The sequence below is a fragment of the Ciona intestinalis genome, chromosome 11, assembly GCF_000224145.3.
Source record: "Ciona intestinalis chromosome 11, KH, whole genome shotgun sequence".
Taxonomy (NCBI): domain Eukaryota; kingdom Metazoa; phylum Chordata; class Ascidiacea; order Phlebobranchia; family Cionidae; genus Ciona; species Ciona intestinalis.
The window spans coordinates 1,094,075-1,116,833 of record NC_020176.2 but is presented as its reverse complement, the minus strand read 5'-3'; the positions used below and the strand labels follow the sequence as shown (position 1 = coordinate 1,116,833).

The window sequence follows — 22,759 nt, the reverse complement described above, 5'->3', positions numbered from 1 at the left end:
CAAAATCCATGTGTACATATTTGGCTGCCAAATATTTTATTATTGGTTTACAGGTGTTCCTACAAATATAGAACTTATTCAGTGGTAATTGTATCTCTTGTTGATAGTAGCCCTTTTAAAGCTAACATTCCCAGGTCGTATGTGGCCTGTAAACACCGTTTACACTGTTGAACTTCGGTGGAATGACCACATAACAGGGTTGTCCCTGTCAATATTTTCCTGCAAATATGTTGTTAAAATTTCTGTCAGCTCTATGTTGATTTTGAGCGAATTCGCAAACTTTCTTGTATTTACAAATTGCTTCCTTATTTATCGTACGGGATGCTGTAGGTTTACTTGGGCTGTGTTCACAGCTCATCTGTACACAAGCCGAAAGGCATACAACGTTATGAACCATATACTGTAAATAAGAGAGAGTTTACCTACAAATCTCCTCGTATTTAAATTAGACCATATGGTCTTATATTGACTATGTGTAAATTTACATTGCATATAGTTGGCAAACCTGTTAAAAGAGACAAAATATACCATTTGTGAGTATATCTAAGTGACTCGGTGCACGTGGAGTAACGCCTTTAGAAGAACAGGCATTTTCAGGCTAGTTTATTTTCAATGATGCCTTAAATTTCATTGATATTTTCTCCCAGTCTAACATATATTTCATGACAAATAGCCAGGCTTTTGAAATCAAAATCCACCAAATGGTTTTAGCTTGAGATTGGTATCTGCCTTTGGTACAAAACAGCATTATGTTAAATAGGAGATCCCAAACCATATCTCGGCTTCATCGCAAATCGATTTTGTAAGGGACGCACCTGGGTCTGGGGTTCAATCCTATTGTTCAATCTGCTATCAATCATGGAACGTTGATGTGGTAGATCGTGGGGTTGGAGATTTAAATGATGTTGTATAGAACTACAGCCCAGCAAAGCATCTGCTTATAGTCTTGCTTTTTCGTATTTTCGTTTTTTACTTTTGTTTTGTTTTGAGTGTGATAATTATAAAAAGCAAATTTGAGGAAAATAGTTACTTTTCGCGAAATCGCAAATGTAAACTTTGTCGTTTATAAGTACTTGCTTATATTTTGTCAGTTACGAAAGCGCGCGAGCTTGAAAAAGCAATTAAACGTTTCGTGTTTCGTTGGGCTGGTGGCGGGAAGTCTGACTTGTTTGATGATTAATCCAGCAGCAAATATTTGATCTGCCTCTCTGACGTGGCTCCTCGGTCCAACCCTGCTCTGTACACCGCTCGCTGTTTGAGCGGAAACTATAAAGCGACGATGCAGAGTGACAATAGGTTTTTATGCGCATAAGTTAAGATTAAAAACGGGCTAAATTAGTAAATGCGTACTCGATTATAAATTATTTCAAAACGTTATTTTGTAGGAAGGGCGAACTGTTGATCGTTAATGAACAATTTAGCTTAATTGTTTAACTCGATTGCGCCAAAACCATTAGCAAACATTCGATTTAATGATTAACGTTTTACCTGCTGGTCGGTCGGATAAGCCGACGGGTCGGAGCAAACAAATATCGTCGCAACGCCTTGTCTCGTTTGGACGGCTTATCATTCTATTCCAACCTTTAACTCCGTGAACGAACATTAAATATGCCACCTTCCAAATAAAGCAGAAAATACGAACGTGTTATATAAATGCATTATTCTTGTGAATATCATTTTAGTTGATTCTCTAAGAAAACGTTAATGTCTGAACATTTTGTTTCTTCAGAAATGTATATACATGGGTCATAAATGTTTTTATAACATGTTTAAAGTTTTAAGTTATTTCACAAGTTACCAAAATGATTTGCTCTTAAATAATCGTTTTTAGCTTCCCCTGATGCCTGGGGCAATAGGCCAACGCCGGTCTAAACCCCATGGCGTGCCTCGCCGTAGGAACTCACCCATATAGTATCACCTGATATTAAAGACTATAACCGTTGAAAGTTATAAATTTAAGCAAAAACGAATGCGAGTTTTACATATACAGTATATATATAGATGTTTTGTGCTGTGCGGGTTATTCGTTTTTTTTGTCGTATAAATACTTTCCTTCATACAAATAATGGGTCATATTTTATATAATGGAACAAAATAATATCTAAATATCCTGATCGTATTTTAAACAAATAAAAACGGTCTATGTGGAAGTTGTGAGGATATACGGTTTTATAAATATTTGATCTTTGTTTACTACCAAATAGAATAACGAGAAAATAAAATGAAAAGGTGGCCCATCTTCCCCCACATTATGTTTGACGTTTCAGTTAGAACCAGAAATCCAAATAATGGCCAAGAGGTTTGGAAATGATAGCCGCAGTACGCACACTGAAAAAAGGGAGACAGCGCGTATGCCTCTAACCTCTAGGACTTTAGGTTATGGGTACAAAACTTGTCTCTGCTACCATTGTGGGCATATAGGTGTTCTTGCGTAAGACACTTGACAGCTGTTTCAGCACTAATGGGTTGTTTAAATTGTCAGCCACACAGAAAAAAAGGAAATTACATACGTGGTTAATCGTAAGTTATTGGTACAAGATGTATATAATACAGAACCTCCGCGTTATAAAGAATGTGGTTTTCTAACACGCGAGATAAGGCAACTTATATTCATTTATTCACCGCCGGTAAATAGGCAACGACATATGCACTGTAGTTACACGCTTCCCGATGTTCTGAACAGCATGTAAGAAAACTGGTGATAATTTTATTCGGAAATAATCGACTGCGAGCATTCATAGTAAATAATATAGAGATCGCCACCTCTAAATTATTTTGATAAAATATTTATTCCTCTGTAGCTCCCCAAAGTGGCACGTGTTAAGGCTTGTAAACTCTTGCACGGTGCAAGCATAATATACTGAAGTGATGGTACGCGAACGAGACCTTGTAACCACTATTCGCGCATGAGTGCACGGTTACACTTCGCCTGACAGTTATGTCAAACTATGCAGTATAACAGTGCAAGGCAGAGTCCGTTTATAAACACTTTTATACGTTTATATACGGAAAATGATCGCGAAAATTGTTGTATAGTGTACAGTGACACATTTTTAGTAGTTTAGCGAATTTGACTGACCGTTTGCGCAAAGAAATTATATCTATAGCCAGATTGGAAATATTCATCATAGAATAGCATACATACAATGCCTAAACAAAAGTTTTCTGGCTAACCTATTTGCTGATTCACTGACAGACAGCACCAGATGTAAGGACTGCACAAGTAAAAATCACAGAACTTATGCATTAAATTCTGTTCTGGCAGCTATTTATTTGACTGTAAATTATGAAGATTTCAAAAACAATTCTAATACAATTATTGAACTGATAAAGAAAGTGTTTGGACTGCTCCAAAATGCCCATCTGCAGACTACATGTATGTGTTCCAGCAAATCTATGTTCTTGCTGTAAAGGGAAAAAACACGAAAGGGGAGACGGCTGATTTTAATGCAGTGATTCATTCATAAAATATTTTGACCATTTGCTAGATATACATAGTGATAGCATTCAATAAAGTAAATTACATAGATATCACCAGATTTAAAGTGTCATGCTGAATTACGTATTACTCTATAGCTCCACGAAGTGGCGTGTTAAAGTATGTAAGTTTGAACACAGTGCAAATAAAGCATCCTCTGCTTCGTTATCTGATAACTACTAATCCCTAATTTTCAACCAGCCCAATCTGTTACATACGAAAGAATCTATGGTTTGTTCGTATGTTTATGTTTTGCACACGTTTTGTCTTTTTATATCTTTTTTTATCTCATTATTTTTTCTCTTTTTTAAGTCTTTTTTAAACATTTGAACACGACTTAAAATTTCAGACCGATCAGTGTGCAAGTGTCGTAAATATGGTAGTTCTGTTTTTTCATGTGGTACCTTTCCAGTGATAATCGGAGTAATTTTATGCGTTGATAATCGTTTTTATAAACGCATGTGTCTTTTGTCCTTTACACTTTAGACGTGTCAAAACTTCGAACAAGATTTACCGAAAATTTGAGGCAATGATATAGTCGAGTGGGGGAAGATGGGACACCGTTTTATTCCATTTTCTAGTCCAATTTGATAGTTATCAAAGAACAATTAAAGAATTGTAAAACCTTATCCTCGTGACTCCCATAGACCGTTATTGGTAATTGTTTAAAATTATCAATATATTAAGATATATAGGTGCTATAGACATCCCATCTTTCTCCATCCAACTATATATGTGTGTATCCCAAACATTAATAATGTATAGGTTACGTCACTGTGACGTATTTTTTAATATACATAGCGTAAATGGGACATTCAACCATCAATCGTTAACAGAATATTAACGTGGATATATTTTGACATGTTCGTTCAACCGAGTAGACTATACAAGCAACCACAAGACCACAGCGTCGGCTAAATATAAGGTATTTGAGAGCTTTAACAGCTCTTTATAACCAGCAGAGCAAACAATGGCTGTTTTAAGTAAATGTAACATACTTTCGACTTGTAGTGGTATAGGGTCAGCAATTGTTTTAATAATTATATTTCTGTGAAACTACAATTTTTCAATGGAAGAAATGAAAAACAAAGTTGTTCTAATAACTGGTATGTTACATTTACTTTTGATTACAAAATTACATAATAGGATAACTCAATGTTATTTTGAAAGGGGCTTCCAGTGGAATTGGCGAAGGACTAGCTTGTGCATTTGCTAGACAAGGAGCATCTTTATCACTTTGCGGGCGAAATGTAGAAAACTTAAAAAAAGTTGCAGAGAAATGTGTTTCTGAAGGCGCAGCAAAGGTAATCACTGTCGAAAGAAATATTTTAAAGTAAATTTGAAGAACTAGGATTCTACCTTGGTAAATCGGTTAATATAACGTATTAAAATCAAAGATACAGTAAAGTGACAAAACCGTTTTCAATTGAAGGTTTAGTGGTCTATCAGTGAGAGTAAATAACCCACTTTCATTTAATATCAAAGTGACTGAAATACGTAAAAATAAATTCAAGACGCCACAAAAGGGAAAAACAAACACACAACAAAAAATTAAGTAATTTAGTAAAAAAATTAAGTAAAGGCCATGTGTTCCAAATAAAGATAAATCGAAAGACTGTTTTAGCGTAAACTTATTACAAAACTTGTTAACTTTTACGTAGACTATTCAAGTCGTAGCAGATGTGAAAAACGTTAAAGACATGGAACGAATGGTGGATGAAACGGTCGCAAAACTTGGTCAGATTGATGTTCTTATCAACAATGCTGGATACGGTTGCAAGGGTGGTATAGAAAACGTAAGCTTAACCAAATTAAAGTCATGGTAAATGAAACAAGTTCTGCCCCGTCAATCTGACCTTGATTTGGTGCTTATCGATTTGAACGAATCTTGTGTATAAAAAGTTAGGATCTGGTGCCACGAAAGCGTAATAGACAAAAAAATCAGGTGCTATTAATTGTATATTTCGCCTAAATGGCATCGTCTTTTACTCTATTTAAGTCATAAGAATTGACGATGTCATTTAAGCGAAAAATAGTAGGGTGGGGGAAGATGAAACACCTTTAGCACGTAATATTCTACATGCGAGTCGTGTGAATGCGGTTTTATAATTCCTTGAATATTTTTTATTACTACCAAAAGTGACGAGAAAATAAAATGAAAATGTGTCTAATCTCTCTCCCCCCTAATATATAAATGGGGGAAGATGGGACACCTTTAGCACATAATATCGAAATATCCTGATCGTATTTCAAACAATTACTAACGGTCAATGGGAATCGTGGGCATATAGTTTTTCAATTTTTTGAATGTTCTTTGTTTACTACTAAACGGGGGGAGAAAATAGAGGTAAAAGATGTCTCGTCTTCCCCCATCACCCTACTGTATATCATATAATACAATTGGCTGGACTTGATACATGTCTGTTACGTTTCGTAGCACCACCATTAAAGTTCTAAATATTGATTTGAAACTTACAGGGAACGCTCGAGCAATTCGACGAGGTGTTTTCCGTGAACTTAAAGGCGCCTTATTATTTAATGCAACTGTGTTTACCACATCTTAAAAAGACGAAAGGTAAGAGGAATTTCTCAACCCTGGTATTTTCTTGCACGCAGCATTTACAAATAAGTGAAACTTTACAGATAATTTTATACAAGTCTAGCTTTTGACAATTCCCCCCCCCCCAAAATGTTCCTTAGGTCTCACTGATATCTACTGCATATTTTTGGCGAAAAAAGTTTTAGCTAATTACCAGCAAAAATGTTACCGAAACATTATGCTTATTTCTAACTTATCTACAGGTTGTGTAATCAACTTATCAAGCTGCTATACGAATATGTTTGTACCGGACGCCGTGCATTACAGCATGACGAAGGTTGGACTTGACCATCTTACTAAATGTGCAGCTATAGGTATAAAAGTCAGCATATAAGCATGTTTCGGAATTTGTAACTCAAGTACTGTTATGTGATTTGCAGAACTTGGTAAATATGGGATTCGTGTCAACAACGTAAAGTAAGTTCTAAAGTTTTGATTAGGCATGAAGTTTCTTCAAAAAGGGCACTTGGTTTGGCAGCCACGGCGTCGCCCAAACTTACTTGCAACAGTGGTGATTGCTTTATAAGTTTGGTAGGGTATTTTAACTTGAAACATTTGCATTGAGCCCAAAATAAGTTTTTCTTAATTTTTTTCTTCTTTGATGTAAAAGTTTCTAGTACGCTACACAAACTATTTTACTTGTTCTATCATGGGGAGTATATTTGGTAAAGAAAATAAAACAATTGCCAATGGTCTTTTAAAGTCGCGGAGCAATACGGTTATAAAATTCTTTTAAACACTCTTTGTTTATACTTCCAAATATAATGAGACATATCAACAAAACGTTCTATTTTACCCCATGCCACCATATACAATGGGACTTGCCTATTTTAGAAAGCAGATACAAATGTGCCAAACGTAAACTTTAAAATGTAAGTAAATTAACAAGAAGTTTTTTAACAGTCCTGGATTAGTGGTGACAGAAATGGTAAAAGCGAATTGGAAACCCGACGAACTTGAAGCATTCTGTAAAGATTTCTTGAGTAACACCCCACTTGAGAATGAATCTTTGAGCATCCAGGAGGTTGCTGATGTTGTGATCTTCTTGACATCCTCCGCTGCAAAGAGCATCACTGGAACATGTCTTCCGGTAGAAAAAGGAAGAATTTTGATGGGAAATTAGAAAAAAAACAACCGCAGTATACATTTACTTATATGCTAAATGTTTTATCTAAATGCATATAGGCGTTCTTGAGAGTCGGTATATACGGACTCTTGACGTATACTCTATATATGTAACAGGGTGCTGCTTTTTTGCAATGTTTTTACTAACATATTGAAATTTATATCTGAACAAAAAAATCCAAACTTTTTTATCCCTTTTAAATATCCCTTATTTTAAATTATTATACACTATAGGCCTATACACGTATTATATGTTGCGTCGTAGACGGTTAATCCATAAATATTAAACTAACAAAGTTTGCACTTATTCGTGTGTGTTCGGCGCTTTGGATTACCTTAGACGTTCGTATCCTATGGGTCGTTTTGCTGTTAAAGGAAAACTTAAGTTAAATTTTATACAAATATTAATTGGTATGCAGATAATTCTTACTAATAAGCTGAACAATTCTAAATTTTCCTGTTTAAAACAGTACCGATTTCCGGTTATCTTTACTTATATTTGTACTGGTGATTGTGCACAACCTATCTCTTACAATAGAAAATGGCAAGTTAATTAGCCATTTTCTTTTGGCAATATCTGAAACACGTATCATTTTTCAAATATTTTTTTACGGAAGTGTCTTGCCCAAGAATACACACGCACGCAATGTTAGCAGCATCGTTCCTTAAAGAGGTATAGAGGTCATTGATTGCAAAGCACAATGTTTTTGTCGCTAAATGGCACATTTATTGTATATATATATATATATATATATATATATATATATATATATATATATATATATATATGTGTGTATGTGTGTATGTATACATTTACGAAGGCCCAATATATTGGTATAGGCGTTACCAAATTGTGTTTTATGTTTAGATTGTACAGATAAACTATTAAATCATAATTAAACGAATAACGTACAAATATAATCAAAAAAATCCACGAAACATTTTTCACATTAAACATCTTCCGCGATCTATCAGAAGACAAGTTCCAGTGATGCTCCTTGCTCCGGATGATGCCAAGAAGAGCACAACATCCGCAACCTCTTGGACAGTCACCAACTTCTCCTCCAGAGGAGTTTTTTTCATATACTCCTCGGTTAAAACAATAATTTGATCAGAGGTAAAATTCTTTTCCAATATCGGAGTCAAAATTAATCCAGGCCTGTTAATAATGAGAAAGTGTTGGCGTTAAATATTCCCTAATAAAATTGCGTAAAAATGAAAACATAAAGTAGGGTAGTGGGGTAAGATAGGAAATGTTTTTATTCTGTTTTATCGTCCCAATTGGTACTAAACAAAGAATGTTTACAGAATTATTTTATACCGTATTCTCACGACTAAAATAGTGTTAGTTATTGTCAAAAACACCATTGTGTTATATGAGATCATATGTGCCACATGTATCCCATCCTACCCCACACCATGTTGAAAGAATCGCTGGCCCGCTTGTCGCAAAAGTTATTTTTTGAGCGGCGCTTGATGATAATGGGTATGCTGCTTTCATGAGAAATTAAAGTGTGGGAGAAGATCGGACACCTTTTCAATATATATGTTCTCCTCCCATATGGTTATAAGCAAATAAACTCATAGAATTAAAAAACCGCATCCTCATAAATACCATATAGACCGTTGTTAATTGTTTAAAACACGATCAGGATATTTGCATATCATACGCTAAAGAGGTTACCACAGCTTCAAGCCACATACGTCGTACTAGGAATATTTCCAACTTTAACAACATCGGAAATAGTCGTGCTTCGGCATAATTAACGTTGCGTTGGACCATGGCCTACTTAATACATTGATTGAGTAGGTTATGTCTGGCCGCATGAGTGTGAAGACATTTGTCATTAATAACTTGATTAAATTAATCTGCTGAAATGATTACATACGTGCTTTCCTCGGTGCCAAATAATAATTTATTACAGCGAGCCGGAAACTGTTTGTCCTGAGATTAATGTTGCTGGTTTATTATAATCCAAGATTTATATCCGCATTACTGACATTGAATGCGGCATATATTTAAGTACCCAAAACGGCAAGTTCAAAGAGAAAAAAACTTTGAGTACTGTGGGGTAAGATGGAATACTGTTATCATCTAAAGGCCCCTATGTCCTAACCGTGTTTTAAATAAATAACAACACTATTTTTAGTCGCTATGCCGTTATATAATTTTGTTAAAATTGTTATTGCTACCACTGGAAAAGAAATAAAACATTGAAATATGTCCCATTTTACCCCACCTTGCTATACGTTGATGTGAAATAATCGTTTAATTTACCTTACACTGTTGACACGAATTCCATATTGCCCCAGTTCTATAAAAAAGCAATGGTAAGTTACAAAAGCTCAGACAATCGCCCATAAATAGATACGGTAAACTTACCTAATGCTGCGATTTTAGTAAGATGGTCAAGGCCAACCTTCGTCATGTTGTAATGCATAGTTCTTGGTAGTGTAAGCTTCGGAGCACAACTTGACACGTTGATTACACAGCCTATATAAAGACAAGTTACATAACTGTTCATGGATTTATTCTCGCGTTTAGCTCGCCAAAGATATAGGCGTTATAACACGTCTTCAGTGTCATACACCTCGCGCGCGCTTCCGAGCTGCGACCACGCCTACAGTGGTAACAATGTCGAGCCTCGAACTTATATTCTCTGGGTTAGATAACGATAATCACTGCACCAAGGTGCCGGGTCACATTATAAGTGTATTGGTACACAGTAGCTGGTATGAACTTTTAGCATTTTTATTTAATAATGTAGTATAGGGTGAGGGATCGGGATATTTAGATATTATCTGCCAAAAGTGTCCCATCCTCCCCCACCCTACTATATTTCAATACGAAGCTGTGGTAAAGGTAACGAAAAAATATTGTCCCTTACCGTGTGTCTTTTTCAAATGTGGTAGGCACCGTTGGATCAAATAATACGGCGCTTTTAAATTTACGTCAAAAACCTTGTCAAAGCCGACAATAGTTGCCTGAAACAAATATGCATTTTAAAATTCTTTTTATACAAAATTGTTGTTTTAAATCTTACGGTTTCGATTCCACCATAGCCGGCCCACCCAGCATTGTTGATAAGAACATCAATCTGACCAAGTTGTGCGACCGTTTCATCCACCATTCGTTCCATGTCGTCAACTTTTGTTACATCCGCTGCGATTTCTACTACCTATATAGGCGAAACACGAAAAAACGATTCTAACACACCGTAACAGAACTTTGGAGTAAAAATACAACAACGGTGCAGGCTTATGTCGTAATAATTAAAGTCTTGGAATGTTTTTGTGTTTTTACCTTTGCTGCGCCTTCAGAAACACATTTCTCTGCAACTTTTTTCAAGTTTTCTACATTTCGTCCGCAAAGTGATAAAGATGCTCCTTTACTAGCAAATGCATAAGCTAGTCCTTCGCCAATTCCACTGGACGCTCCTTGAAAAACAATAAATAAAAGCATTGGCCGCCTGTAAATACGTTTAACTGGCCCAATAAACACCCTACGTACCAGTAATAAGCACAACTTCTATATTCGATCCTTCCATAACAAATTTTACCCAAAAATTAAAATATTGGAATATGTATAAATACTAACTCTTTGTAAAGTATGACAGATATTATAATTGCTTAAACTTTTCAAGATTTGTACAAATATGCTGTCCACATATTCTGTATGGTTTCTTAATAAATAAGCTAAGCACGACGCCATCTGTTGTCGCCATATGATAGATAGCCATATACTGTTTCGTGCAAGTTGTGTGTCACAAATGCTTTGTATCAACCAAAGCGCTATTCTGGGAATTGGTTCGTCTGGACGGCTAACGTGATATCTTGCGGATTAATCACGCGTCTACCTTTTGTTTTCCTGTATAGCCTCTCGCCTTAATTATTTTGTTTTATCGGAGCAACTTAAGCCCCAGGTAATTTGCGTACGGAAACGTCTATTGTATGCTTGATAACGAGCAGTTCATGGAGTTATAACACTTCGTGAGCTAGCCATTGTATCTCGCATATAAATAGTCGTCCCATTTGGTTACTAAAAGTATCGCAAGTGTTTGGATTTTAGTAGTCATGATGCTAAAGGGCTTACAGTTTATTGTTATTTGTCGTACGTTTCTAGAAAGGTATATATTTGTGTCGATGTTAACGTATTCTATTTGAATATGGTTGTGTGTGTTAAGAATAAACGGCGTGTGTCATCTGATCTAGGTTCTAGTGTGTTGTCTGTTAAAAGGACTTCCAAGAATCCCAAACTAAACCACGTCGTATCGTGACCTTCCGATACACGTGATATTGTGTAACAATCAATCAAACACTACATGGCAATCGTTTCAAGTCTATTAACTCGCTAGATAATATTTTTAACTTCACTGTCTCGCGTATTCAATATCAACCATCTACAAATAATGAGAGCTACCGGGAAGCATTTCAACATTATATAGTAGGGTGAGAAAAGATTGGACACCCTTTCACTCTATTTTCTAGTTTCACTTGATAGTAAACAAACACATTCAAGGAATTACAAAACGGTATTTTCACAACTCCCATAAACCATTTTTATTTGTTTAAAACACGAATATAATATTTGGATATCGTGTGCTAAAGGTGTCCGGGCCCGTCTTCCTTCATAAAACTACACGGGACTTGGGGTAAGACGAGACGTTTTTTAAGTCTTCTTTTAGGGGTACCTATTTATTGATAACAAACAAATGATAACAAACAAATGACCAAAAACAAATGTTTCAGTATTCTCATGGTCCATCGATGTCCGCGATAAACGCCCTTTCTGTTGCTAAGTATTAAAATTCAGTGCTGAACGAATACAACATTTTTCCAGTGGCTGAAAAGGGGCATAATGCACAAATATAAGATTCTTCTTTTGAATGCTGGCTTAAGCATACTAAAACTGCCAAAATTAATTTAATAGTTTGTGAGTTTAAATCATTGATACAAAATGTTAAAAATAACTGAACATACTTTTATTATTGCTTTCTAACACAGTAAACTAGTTTAGTTAATACAACAAAGAAGAGGGAATTAGCAACAAAACGAGTCACTACAGTTCAGTGATCAAATTTTGCTGTTTTGCCTTAGCCCGCGAAGATCCATGCACATCACATATTTCCAATTGTTTTTCAGTTCTGCTACATCAAACACAGCTTCACCAGTATATGAATCTCTGTACAATTTTATGTCAATCTTCTTAATGCATTTTAAGTCCCAGCTTTATGTCAACAGCCATTGATTTTTCTGATGTTGTAAATCCAATTCAAAAATCAAAACCACGCTTGATAAAAATGTTTTTTTGCCTGTGAAAATATAAAACTTGATGTTAAAGGCTAAAGCTATATATGTAAAGAAAATCATAGGCGCCAAATCTGGGGTGGTAGAGTAGGCAGGCATACCATGGCATTTTCTGCACTAGGAGTTTGTCTAACTATCCCTGCCACCCTTGCATTTAAAAAAAAGTTTAGCGCCCATGGATAAAGTACTATACTATATACAAAGAAGACGGTACACTTTTTTCCACTAGGTGTCGGTAATTATTTAAATTAAAAAATACGGAAAAACACACAAAACAACACTACAAAGTGTTAATAAGTGTAAAACAAATTAATTAAATAACAATAATACCTTTCTAAATTCATAAAACACTAGTAAGAACATTTTCCCACATTAGGACCGTTATATACGCTCTTTCGTTCACCTTACTATCGTCGAGTCTGTGGTGTAACTGTTTGCGTGCGGTCGTTTACTCTCTTTGTTTCATTTTACCGGATTCGAGTCCCTCACAGTAGAATACTTTTTTAAAGTTTTTTTTTTGTTTGATTAGCACGAGTTTGGGGTTTAAATCTTATGTGTATAAACCGAAACTAACTGCTCCCCATAGAATAGAGAAACGAATTTGTCATCGCCCCCTAGCGGAAAAACTATACCGTCTTCTTTGTGTAGCCCCTTGTATATTCAACAATGCAAAGATGGACGTGATAACAAAACGAAACAGCCGCCTTTTATAGCCAAAGGGAAAAAGTAATGTATTTCATGTTCCGTCGGGCTTTGGCCTAGTTATGCTGCAATCCATATCCTGCTGCAATGCAAAATAAAATAATGGTTTAATAAAGAATTGTTATTACTATGGAAAAATTAAAGCCAACACCAACATCCATCAAGGGGTTTCTAGTATTTAGTATAAGAATAAGGGACTTTGGCAACCATTTTCGATCATGATCTTAAACATACAGTAAGCGTATTTTTTTGTCATATTTAATATATATCCCGCATTGTTTTGAACAAAGTTTCATTTTTAGGTATATAGTCCAGTAGCGCTTCGACACAATAAAAGCTGGTATAATATGGAGAATTTTATAAACATGCTTTACGGTAAATAATAAAATAGTAGGGCAGTTGGGTATAATGGAATATTTAAAGAGGAATACCATCGAAAAATCTAAATTTGTATATTGGTATAAATCCTCAAATGTGAATTACAGGTTCCACCACAGTTTTGAAAAAATGAAATCGTACAGCTGAATGAATAAATGTAACTTTTATACTTAAACCTCGCGTGGCCGGAAATCCACAGTTGTTATAACCAGAGTCCGTTGTTAGCAATTCTTTTTTGATGGGGGGTTTTCTTAGTTATTTTGTGTAAAGCGGATAATTTGGACAACCCACTACTGACCACTGGATTAGAACAGTTACCGTTAAGTGCCCTACACCCACAAAGGTAGCACCGACGAGCGCTGAAACTAATGTTGAATTTGTTTAATGTTGCATGTGTGTCTCGTATATTGCGTTAAAATGTTCTCAATTAATAATAAAGTTGTAAGTGACCAAATAAACAATGACTTTTGTATATCGGCAATATGTGCTTAAATATCCCACTATACCTCACTCTACTAGTATAAGATGGGGTAAGATGGGACATGTTAATTTTTTTTTTTTATTTATTTGGTACTAAACAAAAAATGTTGACTGAACAATATCCGTAGTCCGTCCGACTCTAAAAAGGCGTTTTAATAGTTTAAAACACAATTCGGTGCTAACGGTATTTCTTCCTAAACTGAACAAAGATTCTGAGATTTAAAACCGCGTCCGTTACCTCAAAAATGGGTTGCTGTATAAAGTGTTTCCACACCAGCGGGTTTAGACTGAATACATGATGGTTTAATAAATATAGAGTAGGATGGGGAAAGATGGGACACCTTTTTATTTTATGTTTTTGTCCCATTTGGTAGTAAACATAGAACATTCAAAGTATTATAAACCGTATCCCTAGGATTCCCATTAATTCTTTACAACACGATTAGGATGTTTGAACATTATGTGCTAAATATGTCCTGTCTTCCCCCACCCCACTGTATATAGTAGAGTGGGGGTAGACGGGACACATAAGCACGCATTGCCCTATATTTCAAAAATCAAAGTATATAACGGTTTTGGGTGATACCACGAATTAGTAGTATAAAATTGTATTATTTAGGGCAAAATAGCCAATAGCCATTCGAATTAAACTGAAATATTGTTTTTACTGTATACGCGTGCTAAAAGTAATAAGCAGAAGCAATTGAGATTATTGTTTAAGGACTTATGTGATTAACCGAAACCACTGTCTGTGTCTGACCATGTGTTTACACTTATACACTCCTGAAGGTATTATGGTTTGGGCGGGATGACGAATATCAGTCAAACGTATATACAAACAGTACACAGCACAGTGGGCGAAACTTTCTGTGGAAAACAACAACAGCCGACGTGTAACTGGGATGTAACACAACTATATGTGAAATACGGTATAGTAGGGTGGGGTGAGATAGGACACCTTCGGAACATAATATCCAAATATCCTGATTGTGTTTTAAACAATCAACAACGGTCTATGGGAGCCGTGAAAATACGGTTTTATAATCCTTTGAATGTTCTTTGTTTGCTACCAAATGGGACGATAAAATAGTACGAAAACACGTCCTATCTTTCCCCATTCTACCATATTATGTAACACTGAAAAGTATAAAACGAACTACTGGTAATACCCAGTATTAAATAATGATTTATTACCACATATAGTAGAATAGGGGAGGACGGGACAGCTTTAGAACATAATATCCAAACATCCTGATCGTGTTTGAAACAATTAACAACGGTATGTGGGAGTCGTGAAAAAACGGTTTAATAATTCTTTAAATGTTCTTTGTTTGCTACCAAATAGGACGAGATAATAGAACGAAAACATGTCCTATCCTATATAAGCCTACTGTATATAACACTGAAAATGTATAAAACGAAATCCGAGTAATACCCACTACTAAATAATGATTGAACACCACATATATAAAACGACCACATGCTAATTTATAATAGTTATTCGAATATTGATTTATTAAATCAGGGCCTACAAAACTGTTAAACTAATGATCCAAACTTAACGGAAGTTGCGTTCTAGACCAGTCTAGCCTATGCCTCGAAACACTGCTAATCGCAAATAATCATTACGTTTTAAACGAGCTGATTTTTTAATATTAAAGAAAGAGCAACATTTTGTTTGCCGTGATACAATTTTAACAGTGAAACATAGCAGAATTTTTTTCGGGACATTTCCTAAAACATAACAATTCAAATGCAAATAATTTCACTTTTCCAACTAATTTAACCTAAATGTCTCATCAAACAAACCGTAATAACATTTAATCCGCTACTGCAAATTCTATAATAGCAGGTATTACGGGGGAGCAGGCGACCTTCAAAGCAAAATAACCGCCTCATTAAAGGAATCAGAGCTGTCAAATTTTATCAAGCAATCTTTGTTCCGGTTATTTCTATTCACAGCTTATAAAAACAGCAAGAAATATGTAAAAGAGATAAAATTTAATAGAAAACCTAACAAAATCGCACTTGTCTGTTTAAGAAATTATTCAACGCTGAGACCCAGAGGCGATTCGGCTGCGATGGATCGGTTTAAGGTATGTAATCGGCCAGTTTAAACCTGCGTACTCGGTAAAATTGTCACTCCAGCTAGACTTAGAGCAAATTGTTTACAGAATCAAATCGGCTCGCTCAAGGCGATGATAAAGCAACGAGCAAAAAGTTAAACCAGTTTTGGGATTTCTGTTTTGTTGTGGGCCGAGCTAACACTGGATCAAAAAGAATACGCCAGAAAAAAACTTTTAAATACCTTTGTAAAGTTGTCAAATAAAGGTAAATTAGTGGTCAATAAGTTACTTATGTAAGCATCATTACAAGAAATTATAATGATGGAAAGGCGCAAAAATATACGTTGAGATTAGTTAATGCAAAGTTTGATTTCGTCAAGAACATTTGTAACTTGTCAGAAATTTCCTCGTCTGGCGTAATAGCTATTTTAGTATTTCGTGATTTGACTCCTAATAGCATGCATATAGTGTATCGCGTTGAATGTTTTCTTTTCTAAGAGTATAGGTCAGCGCTTACGTTTGTAAAATTACCGGCAGCTATGACATATTGGAGAAACGACTATATGCAAAAATGACGCAATTTGTAAAACTGTAAAAACAAGAATCAATATTTGAGTCAGTTTAGTCATTGCATTCATTAGTGGCGGATTTTTCATTAAATGACGGTATATCATGTTTATATAAAAGTTACGAGTGCAAATATGATGCGAAGGAAATTAACGTTCTGCAACTCTTGTTCTTAGAGTACCATGTACTATAAACCTACATTCCAATTCTGATTAGTCAGGCTGAGTTTGATTTACATCAGCAATTCGAAGAGAGTAGCACTTGATGAAAAATAAATAACAATTTGCTTAAGTGCGCAAACGTAGCTTATTACTCTGTTTGTCACAAAATACAGAAGTAATAATTTATGTATATTCGTTTTGGTGATGGCTAGTTTCAGTGACTTAACTTTATTAAGTATATTATTTCCCAATGTTGGCCTAATGGTTTTCATTTTAGTAGTTAAATTTTAATATTATAGTTTTACCCCATACTATAAAAGTACATAAAGTTTAGCATTAATAATGTAAAAGGTTTAATTATACAATTTGATTTTTGATGGATTTTACGATACGATAATTCTGACGTCAATTGTTTTAACAAATTTAAGCAAAAGAACCTCTAAAAACCGACAGGTCCGACGACTATGTATAGGACGAAGCTCTTAAAATAGAACCGTTATCTGGCGAATTCACGAACTAGTACGCTTGACGAATGTATAACGATCATTTACCGCAAGATGAGTTTAAATAATTTAGTTTTGGACCGAAAGGCAACTTATGCTTCGTTGGTTCGCGTATTTTCCTCGCTGGTAATTGAACCGATGTCGATATAGGGGTTAGTGAGGTTATTTTCGTCTTTAGGGTCAGCCTAAAGGGTTTAATGTGGCGGTAACACGCACCGCACCGAAATAAGACTGCTGAATGAATGATTAATGTCGACGCAAGTACCTTTTATACGCGCCAAGCGTCGTCATAATTAGATTCAGTGCAACCGACTCGTTAATGGCGGTTAGAGACGCTGGGTTTAACGATAGTTTGACGTGAGATGTAAACAATTCAAAACATATTAACGAGTTATACGAATTAAAACTTACATGTTTTATAAATCACTAGCTTACAACGAAACATTTGTCGCGTGAATCAAGACGTAAAGGAAGCAGCATAATAAGTTGATGTTAATTAGAGTCATAAGTTCCTGTATTGAGTCGTGCGATCAGTACGTGTATATTTCACGGGGAGAGAAGTTATATGTGTAGTAACATCATGTCAGGCTAGAGCTTGCTTCGCTGAAAAACTGTTCTGTCTGCATTGCGGGTTGTTCTTTCCAAGAACGCTTATCTGGTGTATAAGCTTTAGGCTTGAGATGTAAAAACTTAGAATTTGAGATAAAAGACTAAAATTCATATGAAGTCAAAATGAAAATGCTTCAGAATTTATGAGTTTCGCGGTATGTTACTACGTAGAAAACCACCGCCGAATTCTTGTAAAACGAAACCTCATTCAGTCGGTTCCAAGAGAATAGGCATACCGTTATTTACGCGCCTAGATGTGTTGTGACGATTGTGCGAATTACGTAACGTGCAGCATCGTAAATTTGACTAAATTAACATTTGTTTTCATTTTCAATATTAGAAGGATGGATAAGCTGTAATTTTGCCTGGATGTTTCCGCTACCCGAGGCTAATGATTGATTTAGTTGTCTGGTAAAAGGAACACGTTATGAGGCGTATTCAACTAAGGATGGAAAACTGCTGGCAAAATAACTTCAACCACAGATGTTTTGTGCAAGTGTGCGTGCTGCTGTGTATCCTTGCTCACAAAGCTGCGCTCACAAATGCATCGTTATTTGTTGGCAGGGAAGCCAGCGACATATACAAAGTAGGAGACAGAACTGATGTAATTGCTCGTCGCAACATCTCAAGTACTAATTTACCTGTCAATCAACTAGTTGTAGAGCAACACTTTCGCGCGGAAAACTTCCAAAATATTAGTTACTGTGAAAGTAAGCCCAAGTTTAAAATCGGATCTGGCTCGATTTTAGTTTATTTGTCGAGATTGATGTTGTGTCAAATGGTAACGGGGAAGCCTTGGTTGCAAGATGAATGTAGCAATCGAGTTTATAACGTGACCAGCTATTACCACGCAGTGTACGAAAAAATCTGCAACCCTCAAAACTTTGCACGAACATGTGGCAACAGCATCGAGCAAACCGAAAATGGTGTTTTTAATGACGAAGCGCACGATCTAGTATTGGCATGGGTTCGCAGAAATCGCCTCCGTGAAGTTGCAACAATTGTAAACGCGACAAGAAGGAATGAAGAAAGACGAAACGAGACCAAAGTGGAGTATAAGTATTGCGCGGATATTCAATCATTTTTTCAAAACTTTCAAAGTTTTCTTGACAACGAAATTGTAAACACGACGCAAGACCAAACATCGGATATCTTGACTCCGTTTTCTCAACTTAACTATTCTGAGTGGTTTCTTACATACAGACCGTTCTGCGAGCCGGTGGCGTGCGGGATTTCTAAATTAAACTATCAGTCAAGCCCGGTGACTTCGTACCAATGTTTTTCTCAATTTTGTCGGCCAGCTATCGTTTTTACAATGGTTGTCGACTCCGTTTTGGCAGCAATTGTGGTAGTGACTAATTTCCTTGTGCTGGCAGTCAGTGTTCGAACAACAATAATGCAGAATATTCCAGGGTACTTCAAGATATCGCTTGCAATAGCTGATATTATGGTCGGCCTCTTTGTGCTGCCAGGAAGTGTGTACCATCACTACGTATTGTCGATGTCGCCTCTACCTTTTCGATCCGAAGGTCAGTCCCCCCATGCTACAGATTACTTTGATCAAAGATATCTCAACTTTATGGGCGTGTTCACAGTAATGTCCTTTTCCGTATCGATTTACACCATGGGTGCAGCGAGCGTTGATCGTTATCTGGCCATCACGAAGCCCTTTCGGTACAGACAGGGCAAGTACTTGACGAAAAAACGATCGATTATTGTGTTCATGGCGATTTGGGCCTTTGGGTTTATTTGCGCAATTTATCCTGTGTTTACAAAGAGACCATACGACATCTCGGGACTTAGTTTGATCCTGTCGACCGGGCTAATCGCTGCAGTAATCTACGCAGTCACGATGGGTTTACCCTTGTTAGCGGTTTGGGTTATCAACGGTATGATGCTGCGACAAGTTTGCACTGATGGCAAAAACCGACGCACTTTATCGGCAAAACGTCGTCGTAACCAACAGCAAGCAAGACCTGACACCGCAGAAGGTGAAAGACCGGAAAACCAATCAGGAAAAGCCAATGTCACTCATTCGAATGGGTAAGATACCTTTCATGACTAAATGTTTGTTTGCAGGCTGGATATAAAATGTTCAATATTGTTTTTACAGCACGACCAAGTCCAATTTCGAACAAGCAGCTAAACGACGAGTGTCTCAATTTGCGATCAGTCTTCACGCAAAGGTATTGTTTGTGTTTTCCACCTTATTCCTGCTTAGGCATCAACACAAACTAATACAGTATCACACTAGAATATCAAGTATGGCTTATTTGGCTAACATGCCAACTCTGATTTTCATGATCGACGATATAAAGTGTAAAAGTCATATTTTCGCTACGAAAATATTGTTTTGCTGGTGATTTTATATGATTTATTAATGCAAAATAACCGAAAGAGTATTCTATGAATATAAAATCTAAGGAAGTCATTTAAATATCGTTGCCATCAGACATTTAAATGTTGCTTGCTTATTCACAATGTCAACAAAACAAAGCTCATGTGTATTACGAAGAAATTATAATTAAGATTTATATCACAGCTGCGGAGACAGTCGAGGCCAAGCCAAACGGGGACACTAAGCCACGAAAACGTGGAAGAAAAGCTTGCTAAAACATTGGCTGTAATGATCGGGGCGTTCACGATTGCACTTTTACCGAGCATAATTATTCTTGCACTAGGAGTGGCATTAGATAAGTAAGTAACTGAATGAATATTCATTACTGAAATTTAAGTTGGTGTTTTGACGTATCAGGTTGGGGTAAAGTGGGACATGTTTTTATTCTCCTATCTCGTCCCATTTTTTGATAAACAAAAACATTTACTTGAATATATAACCGTAGGGCATTTATAGCAACCCTAAAAAAGTGTTGTAAACCGTTTAAAACACAATTAGGAAATATAAGATGTAGGTGCAAATGGTACCCTATTTTTTACCACAAAACTGTATACTTTCACTTGTTACTTATATTTTTACCGACAATTGTTATAATATTGTTATGTTTCGTCAGGTTAATCACGCCAGCCCGATATCCTGCTACATATTCACCTTATGCTACAAACTTTTACAACTCGGCGCAGTTCGTGGCTTCACGACTCTTGCTTTCCAACTCGTTTTGGAACTGTATAATCTACAGTGTGCGGAATCGTCATTTCCGGCGAGCTCTCGCAGACGTGTTTATCTGTACAGAGGAAGCACGAAGAAGAAGACGTCGAAGTGCATCCATGGGAGGATATTCTTCGTCCTCGTACCGACACAGCCAAGCTAACCGACAGAAATCTCTGTCAAAAATGGCAAGTACAGACAGTTCATACACCACTTCGGAAGCGGAGAAACGGCGTAGAAGTACTCACGTATGGGACCTTAGTACAAGCACGGTTAAAGACCGTAGGTAGTCAAATAACAGCAGTAAAGTAACAACTACAATACTAAATAGCAATACCTGTCGTTGCCCAACAGCCGAGAGCAAGTAATTAAAAAAAATGTTTAATATTTCTACCATATTTGATGTTCTTAATGCTCGTGTCTTTCTGTGTACTGGTAGCTGCATTACATTAAACACAGTGTGTACCTATATGTGTAAATAACACTTCGCATATAATCTTTACTTGTCAAATTGTGTGCTAATCTCCAACCTGCCATTGTCAACGTTATAACACTACCTCTCCGTATACATAAATTTTCGTCACCGATTAAAAACCACCTTTGATAATTTAGCAAATATCATTTACCGTCAAAGCTATACACGTGTATACAGGAATAGCGTTTATTAAACAAAAACTTACATTAAAGTAAAAAACTTTTTTTTATTAAGTAACGTAATTCTTTCCTAATTCCCATTTCCGCAATATCGTTTATGATGCATTGAACTAATAAACTGTAGGCCCACCAGGCACCAGTGAACGAAGGCAATATTCTGTTAAAATGGCCACAGCAAACGTTTTGATTTAATTTCAAGATTTCCGTTTGACTGAAATATCCCATTCCGTGCATCAAAGTCTTTTTTTCCTCTCTCATATACATAACAAATAATTAGGAGGAAAACACATCTGGCTTTATCCTGTCCGGTGTCGTTGGAAAGTGGTTAGTGCGCCTATCTCGAGCATTTACGGGTTCGAGGCTCGTTGTTGTTATCGTTGAAAGACACTAAACGACAATTGCTTCAACCGAAATTGGTCACTAATGGGTTGTGTAAATTTAAAATTGTCTGCCATATGGTATGAAAAAAATATCCTAAAAACAATCACCCACGAAGTTACATGAGCTGAATGAAACACAACACCTGTGTTATACCGACTATCGTTGCCCCCCTGCCCGAGGAAAAATAGGTTACTTCCATTCATTTGTTACCCATTGCTAGGTGATTCGTTTTAAATAATATATAACATAATGGATCAAATAGTTCCATGTGAAGAAATAATTAATTCAGTTTGAATAAGAGACTGATGATGTTTGTTTGTAAATACCATTAGCATATAATCCCAACATATTGTTTAGTTGCTTGCTACATATAATTCTGTAAATATATTTTTTTATTCAGTACTATTTGCTACTAGGAAAGAAAATGAAGGCATGTTCCATCTTACCACACCCAACTATCTTATCTTTGTTCTGTACCAATAGAACAAAGAGAAATGAAGACATGTCCCAACTTACCCCACCCTACTATAAGTTCGGTTTCCTTTTGCTGCTGCTCGTAATTAATCTATTCAGACTTTCGTAATGTCGGTATGATAGTCGTGGGCCTACCTGAGTTATAAATAATGTTGTGTAGTCTACACGC

At 36.1% G+C, this 22,759-nt stretch overlaps 3 protein-coding genes across 3 annotated transcripts; 2 read left to right on the top strand and 1 right to left on the bottom strand.

Moving 5' to 3' along the window:
* The first annotated feature begins 4,540 nt into the window (after positions 1-4,540).
* On the top strand, positions 4,541-7,509 carry LOC104266214 (uncharacterized oxidoreductase SERP2049-like). Its single transcript, XM_009861879.3, has 7 exons — positions 4,541-4,584; positions 4,649-4,782; positions 5,140-5,274; positions 5,957-6,053; positions 6,281-6,391; positions 6,458-6,494; positions 6,981-7,509. The coding sequence occupies exons 1-7, from the start codon at positions 4,548-4,550 to the stop codon at positions 7,198-7,200; spliced, it is 771 nt and encodes a 256-aa protein (XP_009860181.1). The 5' UTR covers positions 4,541-4,547; the 3' UTR covers positions 7,201-7,509.
* A 473-nt stretch (positions 7,510-7,982) lies between these two features.
* On the bottom strand, positions 7,983-10,852 carry LOC104266190 (uncharacterized oxidoreductase TM_0325-like). The gene is made up of 7 exons (XM_018813928.2): positions 10,714-10,852; positions 10,507-10,640; positions 10,247-10,381; positions 10,091-10,187; positions 9,586-9,696; positions 9,481-9,517; positions 7,983-8,361 (listed from the first exon to the last, which is right to left on the bottom strand). The coding sequence occupies exons 1-7, from the start codon at positions 10,748-10,750 to the stop codon at positions 8,148-8,150; spliced, it is 765 nt and encodes a 254-aa protein (XP_018669473.1). The 5' UTR covers positions 10,751-10,852; the 3' UTR covers positions 7,983-8,147.
* Positions 10,853-18,126: 7,274 nt separating this feature from the next.
* LOC100181694 lies at positions 18,127-21,879 on the top strand. Its single transcript, XM_002131208.5, has 4 exons — positions 18,127-20,018; positions 20,089-20,161; positions 20,518-20,672; positions 20,987-21,879. The coding sequence occupies exons 1-4, from the start codon at positions 18,403-18,405 to the stop codon at positions 21,369-21,371; spliced, it is 2,229 nt and encodes a 742-aa protein (XP_002131244.1). The 5' UTR covers positions 18,127-18,402; the 3' UTR covers positions 21,372-21,879.
* The last annotated feature ends 880 nt before the right edge of the window (positions 21,880-22,759 follow it).